Source organism: Gymnogyps californianus, chromosome 2 (assembly GCF_018139145.2).
Source record: "Gymnogyps californianus isolate 813 chromosome 2, ASM1813914v2, whole genome shotgun sequence".
NCBI classification, from domain to species: Eukaryota; Metazoa; Chordata; class Aves; order Accipitriformes; family Cathartidae; genus Gymnogyps; species Gymnogyps californianus.
In genome coordinates this window covers 22556262-22575733 of record NC_059472.1, presented here as the reverse complement: position 1 = coordinate 22575733, position 19472 = coordinate 22556262, and the positions used below count along the sequence as shown (strand labels likewise).

The window sequence follows — 19472 nt, the reverse complement described above, 5'->3', positions numbered from 1 at the left end:
TTGGTTGTATACCAATGGTGCAGCAGCTACACAGCAGTTACAATGTCACTTTTTTCGAAGTTCCTGTTCCCCCTGGCATTGAAACCAATCTCAAACTACAGACCTGTGAATTTGAGTGATTTCACAAAACATTTGCTTCTGTTTACTGAGAAACATTTGTAAGGCCTGTCCATTCGCTGCTCCTCAGCAACTGCAGCTATAGGACAACCACGCTCTTTCTAAACTTCTTTACTGGTAACAACTAAAAGTTCCAGAATACAACAAAAGAGAATACAGCTTCTAAAAAAGGAAAAAAAAACCTTAAACTAGTATAAAATCAAATGCTGTCTTCTGCAGCTACAAATCTGAAAGACAAGTACATGATAACTAGTCTTCTCTGTAGTAATCTCCCAGATCAATACCTTTAGCTGCCTCTCTTTGATTACAATATACCACATTTAAGCAATTCAACCATCTGATGGGAAACTGAACTCTTTGTCAGACCATTAAAAAAAAAACACCATCCACTACATTTATCTGTCCCCTAAATTAAGGGACTTTTCTTTCAGCTACAGAAGTTTACAAGTGGAAACATTTTTAGTTTCATAAATCTGGATTCACACTATTTTTTTACTATTTTCATGCCCAGAAGTGCACATTTCAAAAGGTGTGAGTGTGTCCTTGAACAACACGGGATTCAGTACATCTCTTACCAATAGCTCAAAATGTTTACCAGTATTTTGGGCAAGAAGAGAAAGAAGGCAGCAGGAAAGGACAGAAGCAATTCTCTTTTATACCCTGATAACAGGATCTAGAATTAGTTAAATCATAAGTGAATTATTCTGTTCTGGAGGGCATCTACCAACACAGTACAGAAGCAGCACGAATGCTAATCTGTGTCATGATTAATACTTGCCATCATATAAATATTGTATATTCTGAGAAAGAACTGCCATCAGAACCTACAGTAGTCTAATGAGCTGCATCTGTACTTCATCAGCATAAATGAATCTTCAGAAGTTATCTGGCCTAACGTCTCAAAGTTAAGTATGGAAAGCAATTAATTTCTGCTCCAAGACAGTATCATTATGACTTCTAATCTTGCTAATATGTTTTACAACTTTTTATAAACAAACCGTTTTATACCTCAAGCTCAACACTAGAGAGACCTGACATTCAAAATTTTTCTCTCCCTTCCACCAAAATATTAGCACTTGTGATCTAAATGCTACAGGACCAATGCTACATACACCTTCATGAGGCCTTTCAAAAGACTGCACAAAGATGCACAAACGACATGACAGCTCTGGTTCTGTACCCAGAGCCTTATGCGTTCAACTATAAATTCTGACTTCAGACCAGAGAAATTACATGCTTCAAGATGATGCAGATTGCTGACAAAATCTTAGTATCTCAATAGCTAAACAGAATATACCTACTTGAACAAACTAAAGGCTCAGCTTGCACCTAACTACAGTCTAGCAGAAACAAAATCAGCCATACTTGCCATACAATAGAGTAGCTCTGATATGCATGGCACAATGTTAATACGTGGCAGTGTAGGCTAACAGTACTACAGTCCAACAAGATTTGAACTATCAGAAGAATTCATTCATTGACTTGAATTCTTGAGCAGTTGATTTCACTTACTTGGTGGAGAAAACTCAGTACCTACGCAACATGTCTCAACATCATTAATCTCAGATTGCAGGTGAAACTGATACATTTGGGAACACTACCAGCTTTCCAAAAGTTTCATCCATTCCTCTCAGGCTGGTACTTTACCTCCCATAAATGCAAGTTAACCATCCTCATCATGGACTACTAAAGTTCTGTCTCAAATGCTAAACGTCAAAATAATGAAAAATGAAGGAAAAATATTTGCAAACAAGATTGGTTATTTTGTAGCGATTCTTCACGCACTTTAATCTCTCCCCTAGCTTACTGTCTTTTCCATTAACATTTCAAGATCTCCTTGCCAATTTTCAAAAGGGAATAAACATCTGAACTGGCCTCTCAGCTAAATCACCTCCCTCAGGATTCACCTTGAAGAATTTCTGCTGGAAAATACCACCAACAAAACTTCAGAGTGGGGCTATAGCAAGAAAGATGCAGAACAATTTCTTATGAATGTTCAGCTGAAGGACAGGATGACACTACTTTTTGATAAAGAAGAAAGGCCTTTCCAGTAAGACATCTTCATTTAACTGGAAGCTAGGGTTTATATGAGTGCATATGCAAACAGGTATCTTGGAAGAAGTTCAGTATATTTAAATTGAACAAGCATGCAATTAGATATCACAGCAAGTTAGTTCCATAAAAGATGCCCAATAAAAGACTGCAATAATTGTCCTAGGGCAGGATCTGCTGAGTTTGCAAATAACAAAAAACTCCATCGGGGGCGGGGGGGAGAAACCACAACACTAATTTAGTAACTAAGTTGCAGGGCCACAGAGAAGAATGGAGTTAACAGGAAAAACATTCCTGAAGTATTAAAAAAACAGAACAAAAGAAAAAACACAACAGTAATAACGGCCATAATAATGTTACCAAAACACAGCAGTGGAAATAAAAAAGATAAGTTAGTATTCCAAATCTAAACTACATTTATTCTTTGATGCTAAAACCCCTGAAATCTCTCTCTACTCAAGCTACATGACTCTCATTCTACCGTTATGACATAGTAAGGGGGGCAAAAGCTGCCAGTTTTCACTGACACAGAAGTTCAACGTTACTGGCTAAAAAAAATAAAATCACAATTCAGACATAAAAGGTCTGGTTGGGAGAGCACCTATTAGACAAACATTCTTTTTCGGTATCTTCATTTCTCAGTTTGAACGCCCAAATGAAGATGATAGCAGCTAAAGGTAAGCTGCTGTAAGCAGAAATAAGCCTCTAATTCACCTCTCTCTTCAAGCTATCTATATTTAGTCCGAAAGGAAAAAACAGAGACATAGAAAAAGAAAGCATGACATATCAAAATAGCACCCTCACAGATACTGCAGACAGACAGACATGGGAACACTAGAAAGACACCCTAAATCCATAAAATTTGGTCTAATAAACATAGATTATCACTTCCATTCCTGGGAAGTTTTTTGGTTTGGTTGGTTGGTTTGGGTTGGTTTTCAGTGTCATTTCCCCAAGCATCTAGGTAATTCATAAAGAAAATGACTACAGATACCCAGTTAGCAACATATAGCCGGTGTTCCTATTATTCTTGTATCTCATGTGGGAATTACTTCTTGCCTTGAAAATGGAATTAGGGTTACAAAGAAAACCAGCTAATCAAAGCCAAAGGGATTCTGAAGGAGCAGCCAATACTCATTTAAGTTATTGGTCGACTCAAAACACAACTGCAAATAAATGTCAACTTTCACCGTTGTTGCTTAAAAGCCCGATCCACTCAAACTGAAAGTATCTTTGGGAATAATAACGCTAATCAAAAAAAGGTTTCCTTGATGAAGGATAGTTTAAATTGTTCCATGAGTTTCCTACTGCCTGTTAAATGCTTTGAGCATCTAAGTAAAAAAAAGGAAGAAAAAACCCAAACCTTATGATTTACAGCAGTGCCTTCAAAACACAAGGAGAAGAAAATTAAAACAGTAATAACAGAAGCACAGGTATAAGGATATAACTAGTTATTTATAATTTTTCTAAGTGCATGATAAAGAATATGCTTTATTTCATTATCTCACATAATTTGAGATGTGATATTTAAAAAGGAAACACAGAGTATTTATTTGGAAAAAATAAACAGATCTATTGCACAGCATGCAAATAAAGTAGTAAGAAAATTTCAATACCTTATCTGGCCACCACTGCAAGTCTTCTCCTAAAGAAACAGGACTTTGAACAGGTGTATTCTTCTTGTCCAGGTTTGGTTCCCCTTCCTTACTTGTAGAGCCTCTTTCATTATCAAATGAGGCTCCATCAAGCCACCTTCGTTCACGCAAACGTAAAACGGACTCACGTTCACGCAACAGCTCAGAGTCTCTCTCTAAGGGAAGAAGGAGAACTGGTATGCAATTGGGTCACACCAGTGGGATAAAAGTAAGCCACTCTCTAGTAAAGACCCTTCAGGATGCAACTAACAGCAGTTAAATCTACTCACATAGATTAAAAATAAAGTCCTGACATGCAACATTCAATATATTAACCCTTTCAAGCATATGTACTTTAGAATTACTAAACATAAAAATAAGCTAGAAATAAAGAAGTCTTACAGTTTTGTGCACTATAAAAAAATGCTAAAGCATTTTCACTTACATCATAAGAGGCCAAATACATTTAACATTGCAATTTCAAGTTTTATAGTATAATATGCAGTTTTGTAGTATTGTTTTATCAACGTAGTAACAACAACAAAAACTAAGTCTGTATAGTCTGTTAGATATCTTTATGCAAACCAGAAAAGAGTATTTATTAGAGAGTTTCATAACAACTTTCCCAAAAAAACCAGTAATTTGAAAAGGTTAAAGAAAGCAAGCATTAAAAAAAGCTCTTGTAGACATGTTTGATAATCCAACCCCTTTTGTTTAAAGCAATATTCCATAGGACTGGATTTAAGAAATCAAAGTGAATCTGTTTCGAGCAGATCAAATGAAAACTTTTCAAGAGTCAGACAAGTTTTAAAAAGGATCCTTGTAGGAAAATGTTCCTTACCAAAATGCTTCCCCTCCAATTGGCCTACAAACTGTCTAAAGCCAGTACTCTGCAGTTCGCTCATGCAGATAAATTTTTTAAATCAGGTAATCAAACTAACTTTCCAAGAGTCAACTATGCATGGAAAATAAGGATTATAAAATTCGTGGTAACGTCTTATATAGAATAACCTTAGGAAAGGAAAAAAAAGGAGGAATTTAGAAGGCGTTATGTCAGATGCTGAATATTTGTACATGCACATAATGCATTTAACCTATTAAGTACTTCACTTATGCTCACAAAAATCAACTGGAATTACATGTATGAGATGACCACATTATTATATCATAGTTTCAACAAATTACGTCAAGTCTTGGGTCTTTTGCTGTATTAGACAAATGGGAAAGTTTTTTCATAAGCCAAACATGACAGCTTGTCTTACAGATATATTTCATAAAGTACTGTACTTATTTTCTAGCAAACATCACACTGACTCCTGACTAATAATTTTGTAACAGGAACTTAGGTGTTCAGCAATTAATATACTAAAACATGTTCATGAAAGGCAACAGAACTGTACTAAACAAACAATCACAGCAGAGGTTGGATTAACAGTTTGGAAATACTCTAGGCATTTGCGCAACAGCTTCAAAAAGATAGGAAATTGCTGCATGGTCTGTTATAAATCTTTTAAGTGTAATATGCTTTTTTTAAAAAAAAAAAAAGTAAAATGCCTTAACACTGCTCAAGGAGGTTTTTTTTTTTTTTTTATCAGCTGCCAATAGTTCTCCTTATCCAACTATAAAAATGCTTCCAAAAAGTAAAATTTAGATTTCTTCTCCCTCCTTAGTATCTAAAGTTCCTTATTCCATAAAGGTAACTTCTGTCATGGAACAATTAAGGAAATGTGAAGAACAGTGAACAAAGAGCAACCCAAAAGAAAGGGGAAGGGAAGGGGAAAAAAAAAAAAAAAAAAGATTAAGAATGCTGTATGTCATCAATTGTTACTCCTTTTTGAGCCAAATTAAATATTTGTAATGCAATCTATGTATTAGTAGGTACTTACACTACAGTTTAAAATAAACTTAACATGCAAAAATTTTATTACACCTTGCAACACCAGTGATCAACAATTAGATTTAAAATACATGACTATCAAGGTTCTTGCAGAACTTACCTGCTAATATTCAGAATTCATTAATAATTTTGATAATGAGTAACAGTATTTGTCTACTCTATATTTGACAACATATCACAGTCTACTTTCACATTAAATCAGAATCTAAACCACCAGTGTGTACTATCACTAGCTTTTTCCACAGCAAACTACTTATTACAAAGAAAAAAGGTGCAAAATTACCTCTGGATGAGCCTAGCCTGGAAAGTGATGAGCGCCGAAAGGATGGATAACCAAAGTAACTAATATCTTCTGAAAACATAGCATCAGCATCAATAATGACACTTGGGTGAGCAGAATGTATGTCAGCATCCAGAAGAGACATAAGATCCTCTATAAGAGGAGACAAGGGTCTTAAGTGAATAATCAGCTACTTAAAACATCAGCTAGAGAGACCATCAACTAAACAAATATCAAAACAAAAAAATCCTATCTATTAATTGAATTTCTGCTCTTCAGATTCACCAGTGCAAACTCATGTGCCTCCTATGCAACCAACGTTTACAATCAAGCTTGGCAGACCAGTGAACAAAACCAGTTTCCCTACAAGAACTGCTCTGTCACTTATCTAACCACATTTCCCAAACAAGACTTGCCCAAAACACATTTTTCTGTAACCCAGAAATTCAAACTTTAGCCTGTCACTTGAAAGAACAAAGCGCTAGGATAAGATAGATACATACACATACATGTGCACACACACTCATGCATGTAACGCAGAACTTCAAAGACGACCTAGAATTAAGGGAGGACAGAATTGATGGTGAAAGCTGGCCTTCACGAAGTCATGCCTTTGATGTCAAAGACTGTACGTTCCTTCATGGAAGGTTTCTTTCAGAGAATGACTCTTGTTTAATTCACAGGCTAGTAGCTTGCAGCTCTCAGTACAAAGCTTTAAATGGTAGCTACAATAAGAACAACAACAGTTGTCTGGAAAAAGCACCATTTTTTAATACCATGCAGTTAAAAAAAAACCCAACCAAAACCAAAAAGATGAACTTAAATACTGTGACTGCCCTAGCTTCTATGTTAGAAAACTTGAGTTTCTCTGAAGTACTGATCATCATTAAAGTATAAAACAACTTCCTTCCGTTTACGAAACTATAGGTACTATCCACACACAAAAGAGGCTACTGAAAATTCATGTAATTTATTGAAGTCCAGCAATGTGGACTGACAAGACAACCAAACCCGACTACCATCTTGCTGCTACAGAAAGGACAGTCCTACTTCCCTCCTTCATCCCTGTGGCAGTCACCTCCTTGGGGCAAGGTGGATTTCTAAATCTACAACTAGTGCATTCGTCTGGCTTGAAACAGTACTTCATAGAGTACAGAAGTAAGGTGGGAAGCAATCTTCAGACTGACTTAACTGGGTAGTCAAACAGACCCTCAAAGGTGGTGCCTCACCACATGCAGCAAAGCTGACTGGACCCTACTGCTGCCGAAAGAGACAGTTCTGCCCCTTTCCAAACTTTCAAGCAAATCTGACCGAAAAATCAGACTCCTCAAATTAGGTTTCAGCTAACCCATGCAGGCACACAAACCTCACCACCATGCAAGGGAATGGCAGGATAGCTCCTTCTGGCAGCAGGACAACCTCATCTGCTTTAACCACTCATGAAACTAACATGAAGCTATACACAGAATCCCTTCAGGAAACACAGAAGGAGCACATGTAATTTCAACACATCCAGTTCTCAGCCTCTGCCTCATCGTAAGCATAAAACAAAATAGTGGCTAGAAATCAAGGTCTGAAGTTAAATAAAAGTATTCCTAACAGTAGGAACTGATTATTATGGGTCTTTTTCTCAGTGTCTGGAGTGAAGGGGGTGGGGAAAGGGGGGAGGAACACAAAGGAGAAGGTATCAAAAAACTGAAAAGGAGCCAGCAGTCCACACTTACAGCTGGCATTAATTTACTTAACTGTTCCACTTACGGATATTGAAAGTATTAGAGACTTTCACATCCCTGCACACCAGAATATTCATCCTTAAATTTCTAAATTCTCATCTCCAAGAAATGTAACACATACCAACTACAACCAGCTGTCCCCAGAAAAAACAGCACTGCAACTAGTGAGCACTGTGGATTTCAAAGCAAGCAAGACCTGCACGAATGCTTTTTGCGTTAAGTAAGTAATCCACTCAAGTGTAGTCTGTGCTTCTACAAGCACACCATTTGGGACTCAGTGGTTCATGAAGTACGTTTTAAGAACTCATCCTTGACAGACTGCTTGGAAATCCCAGTTTAAAAAAAAAAAAAAAAATCAGATTTGGCAAACAGGCTCTGTCTTACTAAAACACTTCAGATCACTCAGAGTGGCCTTATGCTGCCTGCTACTTTATCTGTTTTCCACCGGCTTTCCACAATGATAAAGCAGCAGTACACCTCACCTTAAGAGTGTCAACTTATAAGTACTAGACTTTAAGAGCTGGAAACACAGCTGAGACTCTGGTATATCTCCCAATATTCACACGCTGCTCCTCTTCCCTCCTCCCACACCCACCATGACCATCTCTTCCTAGGTAAGCTCCAACCTCTCTACAGTCTATCAACTTGTTCTTATTTTTTTTGGTCACTATCCAGCCAAAAATTGCAAAAAACTTTGATCTCTTTTTAGGAACAGGATTGGCCAGTACAGAAAAGAACTCTCCAGCCTCGTTCAAAATGGACAATATGTTGGGTTTGTTTGTTTTTTGGGTTTTTTTGGTTTTTTTTAAGGTAAGCTAGGCCAGAAATCCTCTTGACAGAAAATACACACTAACTTGTGACACACACACACACCTTCCACCATGTTAGGCATCTTGAGTTTAGCTGTGTTTCCAAAAAGGAAAGTAAAAATTCAAGCCATCAGACTTAAGAACCAAAACTATGTGGTTTTTGGCTAAATGTGCATTAAGACGAGTGAGGAAATAAAGCCTTTTCTTACCCTGTTATTTCAGCTTCAAATCAGATTTTAAATTTTCTTCCAATATTTCTGCAAGAGATCCTCCTTCTTCCATTTTCTATACCAGCAAACAAAGGTGCTAAAACCAGTAGGGATAGGAGCCAAATCCACTCCCCTTCAAACACCACTGGAATTTTTTTAGTGCTGTGAAAACACAGATACTGCAAGGCTACATCCAGTTTAAGAATCCAGGGGAAAAAACATTCTCTATGACTTTGTTTTCCTGCTCTTCAGAAAAATCCCATGGGATGATATCATTCATCTCTTGTGCCATATTAGACCAGAATCAGACTGCACCCTTCGCATTTAGATGTGATAATTCTGATCAATCTATTTAGGTAAGGAAGTACCCATGATTCACTAGTAAATACCAATGAAAATTGGAAGGAAAAGGATATCCAGCACAGAGGAAAGGGAAAAAAAGAAAACAACCCCCCAATTAAAAAACAAGTTCCAGTATGCACATAAGCAGCAATTCAAGTACTGAGAAAATTTTTATTTTCAATAGCTCCATGCGTAGCATTATCACTGGATTCATTAACTGAAGGTGTTGCCTAGATTGATTCCAATCTCAAGTTCAGCTCGCATTAAACCTTTTCCCTTAAGGGGGCAATCATAAGTCCTCTCCCCTCTTCTCAGCTGCATATTTTTATGAAATATCCAAGAATTCAATGTCTTCAGTCTCTCCTCCTCTTTCAAGCTTGCATTAAATTGGCAAAACTGTGACAGTGAAGGGAGAGAAACATGTATTTTGGTTTCCTAGGAAACCAGACTCAAACAGAACTCCAGAACTCATTTCTTGATAAGATATATTTATTCAAAACATTACCCAACTTGAAGTTTATCTTAAAAAAAAAAAACCAAAAAAACCACAAAGAAAACCAAATCACACCAACAAAACCACAGAAAAAACATACACCTAACTGCTTTCCTCAAAGGCAAGCCACTGAACTGATCCTATGCTATGCTCCAGTTCCCATCTCCCCTCACTGCAAACCAATACAGTCAGTACTGCTGCAATACCAGCCCGTCTCTCTTCTCTCCTTTCAAAATAAAATGGATTTTTGAACAAGCTCATCTCAATTCCAAAATCCAAAGTAGTCTGGATGTTGCCAAACCTATGTTTCACAAGTCCCACTAGCGAGAACCCACTATATTACGCAGAAGTTACTGAGCAAACATGCACACATCTGAACTATACAAACAACAAAATATTTTAACTTCTACAGAATCTCTGTACAGAAGATTAACAGAACATAAAAGCCCAGAAGAAGCCTCTAATACAACTTGATATGAGCTGGAAAATTGATCTAGAGACCTTCAAGTCTTTTCTATGCTAAATGATCTTGTTCTATGTAGTTTTTACTTTGATTATTTTCCTTATGTACTTGTTATGTATCAAATGAACCCACATTCCTCTCTGCTAACTATCATAAAACAAAAGAAACAGGACTAGATTAGAGAAGTCAAAATCAAAGTACATAAGGGCCCAAAAATAAATATCTAAGAGACAGTTATTGAAGGCAATCTGCACAGAAAAGGAAAGTTCTGCTCTTAAGACATTTTGAAGAATTCGGGAAGAACCGAGACATGTTTTTCGTTACCTTAAAAAAAATTCAGATGCATAACCTTTACAATACTAACTGGAATTATCACAACTGATGTATTAATGAAATTATGATGTATTAAACAAGAATTTATTCATTTCACAGTGGTTGGAAAGTATCTTAGCTTTTTTATTTTTTTTTTATTTTTAAAATCAAGTGTAAATTACTCTTACTGTTTTAAAAGAAGCTTCTCTGTCTTGGAAGGCTTAGAGGAGTAACCCCTAAATTTAAGGGTCACAAAGCACCAGACATGCAGAAGGAAGAAAGTAAAAATTAGCATATGCTTTTAATCAAACTGCAAGAGCCTCAAGAGTCCTGAGGCAAAAGCAGTCTTGTCATTTGCTTTTTTTGTTCTTGGAAGGAAGAAAATCAAATTGCATGCATATAGCATTTATCAGTTATCTACAGTTTTCTTTTATGAACTCTGATGTTATAGTTCCAAAAGAGCATCCAGAGGCGAGATGACAAGTAAAAGCAAGAAGAGTGCAAACTTTCTAGAGCAACAGACTTAAAAAAAGGTTCTACGTAGTTCTGAAGGACAGAATGTTGGTATTTTTCCAGAGAGCTATAGGCAAGTTTCTCTGGCCATCAGGTTTTCCTGAAAACTAGCCTGCATGGTTATGTGACACAAGCGAGGACTGGTAATTTGTACTATTTAATGTACCAACAGTAGAGTCATGACAGCACGGACTAGTGTTCAGCTAGACTTTTCCTACTGTTTTGATCACATTTAGATATCAAATTAATTCATTTCTGTGCAACAAACTTATTTTTGCCCGTAACACTGAAATAAATTAAGACAGACAGAGAAGGCATAGCATGTTCTACAAATTGCAAATTACATCTTTGAAGACTGGAGTTAAGACATAGCAAGTTTCATTTCAGTTGTCATTTCCATGTCTTTTCCCACAAGAACTGGGGAAAAGCTAGCCCAGTTTCTCCGTGGGGTAAAAGAAAAAAAGGAAAAAAAACCCCAAAATATTAGGAAGTTGCAATCCCTTATAGGAAAGATTAGTCTAAACAGGGGAGAAGCTTTAAAAATTAAGCCAAGGACAAAATTGTTTTCTGGACAGCTAGTGAGGACAGTGAAACTCTGCATACTCCTTTAACCTATCTCAAATACAAAAGACTCACAGACTGAACCGCAGGCACCTTCAAATAAAAGTTACCAGTCACAGGTTGTCAGACGGTCCCTATTAACTGATCCTTATGATCTCCAGAGGTACTAAGAGAATAGCTAATGCTGTAGAAAGCTGGTTAGTATGGTTAAAAGAAACTTCTACTGTAAATGATTACTAGCAGTGATTTATCCTCTGAAGGCTGGTTCTGGAGGAATGCATTCAGTATGCTTAGAGTAAGAACTCCTGCTTTGAATACTTGGAAAGAGTTAGGAGAATTTACTTCCTCCAATGCATCTGTCTAATGCTATTAAGCTGATCACTAAAACACAAGACTCAAATTAAAGATTTTTCACCCCTTTCACCAGAGGATTCTTGATTCTACCGCAAAATAAAGAAGCTTGACAGATGCAACTAAAACTAGAAGAGGCAAAATGAAATACAAAGCCTTTGCTGCAGAACAAAAAAACCCTTTGTCTAATCACATGATTGACAGGATAAAGATGGAGGAAGCCCACGAATCTTCCTGGTGAACCAGATGAGCAGAAAAAAAAGCATTTATTAGAAAAATATCAAAACATCATTTTGACACACAGAAAGAAAAGCCAATATGTAGTCAGAGTTTAGATGTGTTCTTTTCATGCAGTGCACCTAACACAAACATTAGATTTGGCTGCTACGTTTTCAAATATGTTGACTCAGCAAGAAAAGATTACCTAAATTATTTAGCCAATGCAAAAAGACGACTCAAAGTCTTTTATAAAAAGCAATTGTACGGGACAGACAGTATTTCAAAAATAGTTGGACTTCAGTTACAGCATTTTACCGGTACAGCCAGAATACTAGAGCATTTATGAGGGGAACTTGAGATGAAGAATAAATTCTCGATCTAACTGTAACAACTGTAAGCTGTTTTGCCCTCTCTTGAGGCATTTTGATTAAAAAAAAGCTGTATAATTTTTGCTCTAAAAACTACTGTATCTTAAGAATATGTTAGTAGTAAAAAACATGCAAGTCACAGGAAGGTTTTAGAATTAGCTTTTATGAGCAAGCCACACAGCAGTCTCAGCATCTCATTGAGCAGCAAAATACGGATGTAAGTAATGCTGATGTTACAAAGCCTGGGATCCCCCCCACCAAAATAACTTTCATGCCACCCACAAACAGGGTCAACAGTTATTCTTCAATGCCTAACCTAATCCCTCAAGACATCCCAGTGAATCTTTCGTTTTGCACATCTTTAGACTTTGCTCCTATAACCAAGAACTGTCTTTGCTGCATAACTTGCACAGCACGGAGCACACTGTCAGTGCTTAAATACAGAAAAATAAGAACACACTGGCGTGTTCTTATCAAAAGTTGCAGGATACAAACCTCCAGGAAGATATGATTCACTTGCTGTGTCATCCCCATCATCTCCATCTTCATCATCACGACTCAACAAATTATTTACAGCAAGATTTACATCAAGATTTGTTCGCTGGAGTTCCCGAATAATAATACTTCTGGACTTTCCTTGTAAAACAACTTGTGCCTGTAAGAGCAGAGTATAATTGGTTACTGGTCATTCTCAGCTCACCAACCACCATTCATAAGAAAAGAATGCTTAATTCTGAAAGAAGTCTAATAAAAAACAAAAGTCAATCACAGTACATACAGACAAAGGCTCACATAGATTTTTCACAGTATCTTGTACTAGATAGTCAACCTTCTCTCGGTTCAAGTTAGTCCACTGAATTCCAACTTTGGTGCTGAATTTCCTAATGGAATCTTAGAATCTACTTCTTGAAATGCTTAATGCTGTAGTTAAATGATAAGCTAAATCTGTTTTTGAGAATGTTCCATATGTTTCTATGAAAGTGTTTAAACTTACTATGTCAATCAACAGAGTTTTGCAATCAACTGTTGTTCCAAAACCACACCTCAATCCCTGTCTTTTTGACACTGGTTTCTCTTTCCACTGCCCTTCAATACATAACCACCTTATTTCCTCTGTTTTTCTCATCATTCTGTTTCTAAAGGCTTATCTTCAGCAGTTTCTGCAACATTTAAATTTTTATTAGCAAAGTGCAAATGCAGAAAAAACCTTCCAAATGTTAAACAGATGCAATGAATTTACAAAAACCAGAAGCGTTCTGGTCTATTCCACTAACCCTAGGACTCAGAGCATTTTGTTTTTTCCAGACAGACTACCATCTACTGAATGCCAGCGAAGATGATAGAGTTCTGGAAGATCACAAACTGCATGAAGAATGTAAGAAACCAGTACTGAAAGTTTTCGTAACACAGTAAAAATGAAGCACCAAATAAAATAGTCTGTTGACAAGCAAAAAAAGAAAGGGACATTTTAACAGCACACAAAAGTAAACTTTTTGTCATAACATTCTATGCCAGAAGTTTACAGATTTTTGAGACATGGTAGAATCTATGTTATATAGACCAGCTGTGAAGATCTTTCCCATTGGTCTGCTTTAGAGTTACCCCAAAAATGTTTTAGACACCTTCTGTTTTAAAGGTAGACAAAGTATGCTATTCTAAAAAAAAAAAAAAAAAAAAAAAAAAAAAAGGGCAAAAGATCACAGCAAGAGAAGCAAAGTTACGATTTAACCAACAAACCATACATTAGATTATAGCACGGAACTGTCTGGACCAAGGGATATTAGTCTGTTTTCCTACTTCATGTAAGGTATCAAGGATGTCAGTAAACACTCTCAAAAAAACCTGGAGGTGAACAATGAAGTCAAAACACCCCTACCACTTCACAGTTGAAAGAGACCGCTGGAGGTCATCTAACCAAACTACCTCCTGAAAGCAGGGCTAACTTCAGAGTAACCAACACCTCCAGTACCTTGCCTCTGTGAAGGCAGAAGCTCCTAGCTTTTACTGGGTTTTGAATTCAAAAAGAGAAAGGAACTAGAAGCCAGTCCGTCACTGGTGGGTCTGCAGATCCCTTGCCCGCTAGCTCCTACCTTGTGCCAGTCATGCTATAGGCCATTCAAAGCATGCAAGCAGATTATCTTTGGCCTAGCAACTAACACTTGTATTCCAAATGTAGACCAGCAACTTGTTTTGAACTAAGAATTAAAATGCATTAACTACTCACATATTTTGAATGTATTATTTTCTTCAAATGTGGAGAAATACGTTATTTTAACAAACTCCATTTAATCACACAATGCAAAGTCCATCAGCTTATTCAGGCTTTAGTGCATTAAGATGCAAAAGCAGAGCAATTTATATCCAACATTCATCAGTTACATTTATAAAAAATTAAGTAGAGGTGTCCATGAAGAAAAATTATTAGTATTTTAAAGAGACTAAATATATTTAATGTCTTCCATTTAAATCTAAAATGGATCACTCCTTTTATCAAACAAGTAAAAAAAAAAGTCAACCTGCCCCGCTTCCTTGTACTCCTTCAAGAAACTTAAACTTTATTAGCTACACACTTGATACAATTCACAGATATTTGATTTTCTCACTACATCTTCCATCTGCAAATGAACAACACATGAAATTCCTCATCTAGATTAAACACATACCCTGTCTTAGTGGAACTTTGGGAAACGAAAACTCTAGAATCCAAAAAAAGTCTATCACTCACACTATGCATTTAAGAATAAAAGCAATTCAGCTAGAGAAAGTAAATCTTTTCAATTATATGCCATTACTCCCTGGAGAAAATGCACTACTATTACAATACATTCCTGTTAACGTGCTACAAGAAGCTCTCCAGATTTTTGGCAACAAGCAGTTTCTAGCTCACATACCTGTGAAATGAGTTCCTCTGGAATGACTGATGCTGGAATCACTGGTTGTGGTTGACTCCCCAGCAGTCCAGATCCTCTATCACGTCCTGTGCGTATAACTCTGGTTTGCCTTCGAGAATCTCGAGCTCCAGCAGATGATCTACCAGAAGATCCTCCTCCACTTCCACCAACCCCTGAACTCCAGCGACTTCTAGAAGATTTAGATTATAATTTTTTTTTTTAATATAGCATCATACTTTGGGGACTACTTGTCGTGGTTTAACACCCGCCAGCAACTAAGCACCACACAGCCACTTGTTCACTCCTCCCCCCTCCCAGTGGGATGGGGAAGAGAATCAAAAAAAAAAAAAATGTAAAACTCGTGGGCTGAGATAAGAACAGTTTAATAACTAAAGTAAAATAAAATACTAACAATAATAATAATTAAAAAATATAATAATAACAATTTTAATGAAATGGAATATAACAAAAAAAAAAAAAAGAGAGAGAAATAAAACCCAAGAAAAGACAAGTGATACACAATGCAATTGCTCACCACCCGCCGACCGATGCCCCAGCAGCGATCCGCCCCTCCTGGCCCACTCCCCCCTGTTTATATACTGAGCATGACATTCTATGGTATGGAATATCCCTTTGGCTAGTTCGGGTCAGCTGCCCCGGCTATGCTCCCTCCCAGCTTCTTGCACACCTGCTTGCTGGCAGAGCATGGGAAACTGAAAAGTCCTTAACTTAGGATAAGCGCTACTTCGCAACAACTAAAACATCAGTGTGTTATCAACATTATTCTCACACTAAATCCAAAACACATTGTACCAGCTACTAAGAAGAAAATTAACTCTATCCCAGCTGAAACCAGGACACTACTTCAAGAAATGTCTTTAGTTTTATTATTAATAACTTGTAGGCTGTCTCTGAAAAATCCTGCAGATTGACTTCAGAGACAAACACTATGAAAGTATCTCTAAAAACTAGTAAGAACAAGAGCACCTGGCAATTGATAGAGTTCTGAATTACACAGAAGAAATATAAAACAGGACTCCAACTGGAAGTTGCACTCTTTCCTACTCATATAGTTGTGTGGATGTATACATACATAAATACACGCAGGCACCAATTCCCAGAGTTTCTAAAAGCAACTGTATCAGCAGCATAACATCTAACACTCAGCTGTTAACTTCTTACTATAGAAGTACATATGCAGCAGCTTCATGGTCAGTGGACTCTGTTTGACAGAAGGTCACTATACTCAGATGGGTCTTCTAAAATTTCTGAGACTTGATTTACATTAAGAAATTGCTTAAGGTTACACTGGAAAAATCAAGTAATCTTCTTTACTGCAAAACAAATCTTACACTAGATAGTTCTCTGATCCTCATGGATGGTTTTCAAGAGACACTCTCCTCTAGACCTATTCCTATTGGAGAAATCAACATCAACTGTATACATTGCAAAAACATGCCTAAACTGACTGAACAGTTTTTTCATTTCTGTGAGTCAGTATCAAAACAAGGCAGTAAAAAGGCAGTGATTTGTAGAAATAGACAACTCACCATTACAACTTTCCACTAATCTTAACACCACAGAACTGTCAACTGAATCTGTTCTTGATGCAAGACTAGATACTCTGTTGTCATGAAAGGCTAAAAGACTCTAGTTTGTTCTTCAAGGTTAACTAAACTTTGTTGTACAAATCTACCTTAAAGGATATGGGATATGGTATTATTGCTATTTAATAATCAGTATCAGCAGAACTTTTCTGTTCTCAACCACCCTAATCCTCAATCTCCTTTCAAGAAAAAGAAAAAAAATTTAAAATAAGACAAGAAAAAAAGGTATGTTCTCTGAAACAGTATCTAATAAATTCATGTTAAAAGTATACCACACGTAGCTATGAAAGCTAATTAAGTAAGAATATTTGTCTTACATTTTATGGCTTAAGTTGATTACTAACGTCCTTCTCTGTTTTTGTTGTTGTTTTTGTTTTTTTTTCCTCCTGACAAGACCATGCAATCACAGAATAACTCAAGTATCTGCCTAAGATGAGGCCCTGTCAGAGACATCTACATTTTCAGGATTCTAGCCAGTGACCACACACACAATGACAAGACAAAAAGCAATTCAACAATGGCTTTAGGAAAAGTCTTGTCTCATGAGTTAGAAAAAGAGCTCTAAAAAAAAAGATACTACTGAAAATGGGAAAAAAACCAAAACAAAACCAAACTCAAACCAAAGAAGAATGTGACATTTTAAATAAAACGAGCCAGTTAATCTGTTTCTAAAGGTGGGAAGGGGGCTGAGGGGAAAAGAAGGGGGCTGAGAGGAAGTCAAATTCTTCCTACACGATAATTCTCAATTCAACTCTCAGCAGGGAAGATTTGGGTTTAAAGAAAAGGTTACGTCTTAGATTTTAATACTTACTATAGATGCATTTTCTACTTTAAGTTACAAACTATCACTGACAGACAAGACATCTAACAGTTAAAACCATTTATATTCATATAATAATTCAAATATTCCAAGTGTGTCCTAACTTGGTCCTGTTATAGAGAAAAAAAAAATCATAAGGACACAGCTATTCCTATTAAAGCCGTCTAAACCTAGAATAAATATTAATATAGACTGGAAATCTTTCTGCTCATTTCTGCTCACGTACTAGTTTTCCACATCTCTCCACTGCCCACTAGCATATTAGCAATTTTCCAAATCCAGTGATCTAATCTAAGGGCTCCACAGTTTGAATGTTTTTAGACTCAGTGTATTAAGTTAAGTATTCCCTTCATTTAATAGAGCAGTTATAGTGTCTACTGCTACTCTACTAGTTCGGTAACTTTCAACTACCTAGTTCTGAAACATGCAAGGGAAGAAATTAGGAAGTCTTCAGGGTTGGTCTCCTAAACACATAGCTTCAAACAATTTTAACTGGTTATGCTCAGGTAAAAATAACAAGGAAAAAAAGTCTTACACTTTCCACAGTAACTTTTTAAACATGACAATACCAGTTTGCCTTTAAAGTTCAATACATGGATTTTAGGTTCAGATGCACAAAGGTTTCACAAAAAGTTTGGGGGGGGGGGGGGGGGTAAGGGGGTGGGTTATCTTTCATGCAACTAAGTCCCGGATGAAATTAGCTTATTTGGTAACATAAACAACAAATTCACTTTCGTGGAAAAGCTGTAATTCCTCCCTCTTAACAAATCATTCACATGCAGAAACCATAGTTTGTAAATGCAGTTCTCCTTACTACGGTTAGTAACCTTAGGAAGCAGCACCGTTGAACACATCTTACAAAAGCATATAACAAAGAGTTCACTCTGATTATGTAATGAAGATTAATTTACATTGCTATTTAAAGGGACACCATCAATTTTAAAGCTAATGATTAAAAAATTGAGTCTGTATAGTACATTTAGTATATAGTACAATTTTAAAGGTTCTGAGCGATAGCCTTTCCCAGATGTTCCCTTCCTATTACTATGTATAAGACCCCAACTAACAAAACACCACTCATTACTTGGGGCAGGGGAAAGGAAGGCACAATAAAACTCAGCGCACAAAGGTCTGCAAACATAGATAATGAAGATTCTTCCTGCATAAATGCACTCATTTTACTCTATGCTGCTAGCCTATTAGGGTTTAAATTGATAGTGTCCCTCTAAAAAACTGCTTTTCAAAATCGAGGAACTAAAAAGCTTTCAAAAAAAGACAACACAGCCAAAACCAAGTTATTCTTCACACATATATGAAGAACGCTCCGTATCCTAGGTACTGAAGGGTCACTTGCATATCTGTTATTTTAACCAAGTCAATATAGTTTTTTTTATTATACCCTACCTACAAAACTGCTGTAATTATACGTTCCCTTATACATACTGCATACAATTTATATATGTGTATACACATATACTCAAATATGGAACAAACAGATTGCAGCCTCAATCCTATCAAAACTTACCCAAGGGTGTTGCCTGCCAGTCTGCCCAGAGTTTCAGAACCAGACAGAAACCATGGGGAGTCACTAGTCCTGCCTGGCCTGGATGTCCTTCCTGCCCCTGAGCCACTGCTCAACTTTGAACTGAAAGTAAAAGATGGTAAATCAGTCACAAAACAATCCCAAATGGGTTAAGAACAAAACCTGGAATCCCAGGTCTAAATTCTCAGGGACTTAGTCTGGTAACATACCAGCTTAAGCAACACCCTTGGGGAATATTCCAAACTAATCTAACTGTAT

At 36.7% G+C, this 19472-nt stretch overlaps 1 protein-coding gene across 1 annotated transcript in view; it reads right to left on the bottom strand.

The window, feature by feature from the left end:
* Positions 1–19472, bottom strand: part of UBR5 (ubiquitin protein ligase E3 component n-recognin 5) — a 91651-nt gene that overhangs the window by 51076 nt on the left and 21103 nt on the right. Inside the window, exons 5-9 of the mRNA XM_050892776.1 lie at positions 19197–19316; positions 15245–15434; positions 12849–13008; positions 5984–6133; positions 3786–3997 (exon numbers count right to left, since the gene is read on the bottom strand). Of these exons, the coding sequence (XP_050748733.1) occupies positions 3786–3997; positions 5984–6133; positions 12849–13008; positions 15245–15434; positions 19197–19316 (832 nt within the window). The remainder of the gene's footprint in view (positions 1–3785; positions 3998–5983; positions 6134–12848; positions 13009–15244; positions 15435–19196; positions 19317–19472) is intronic.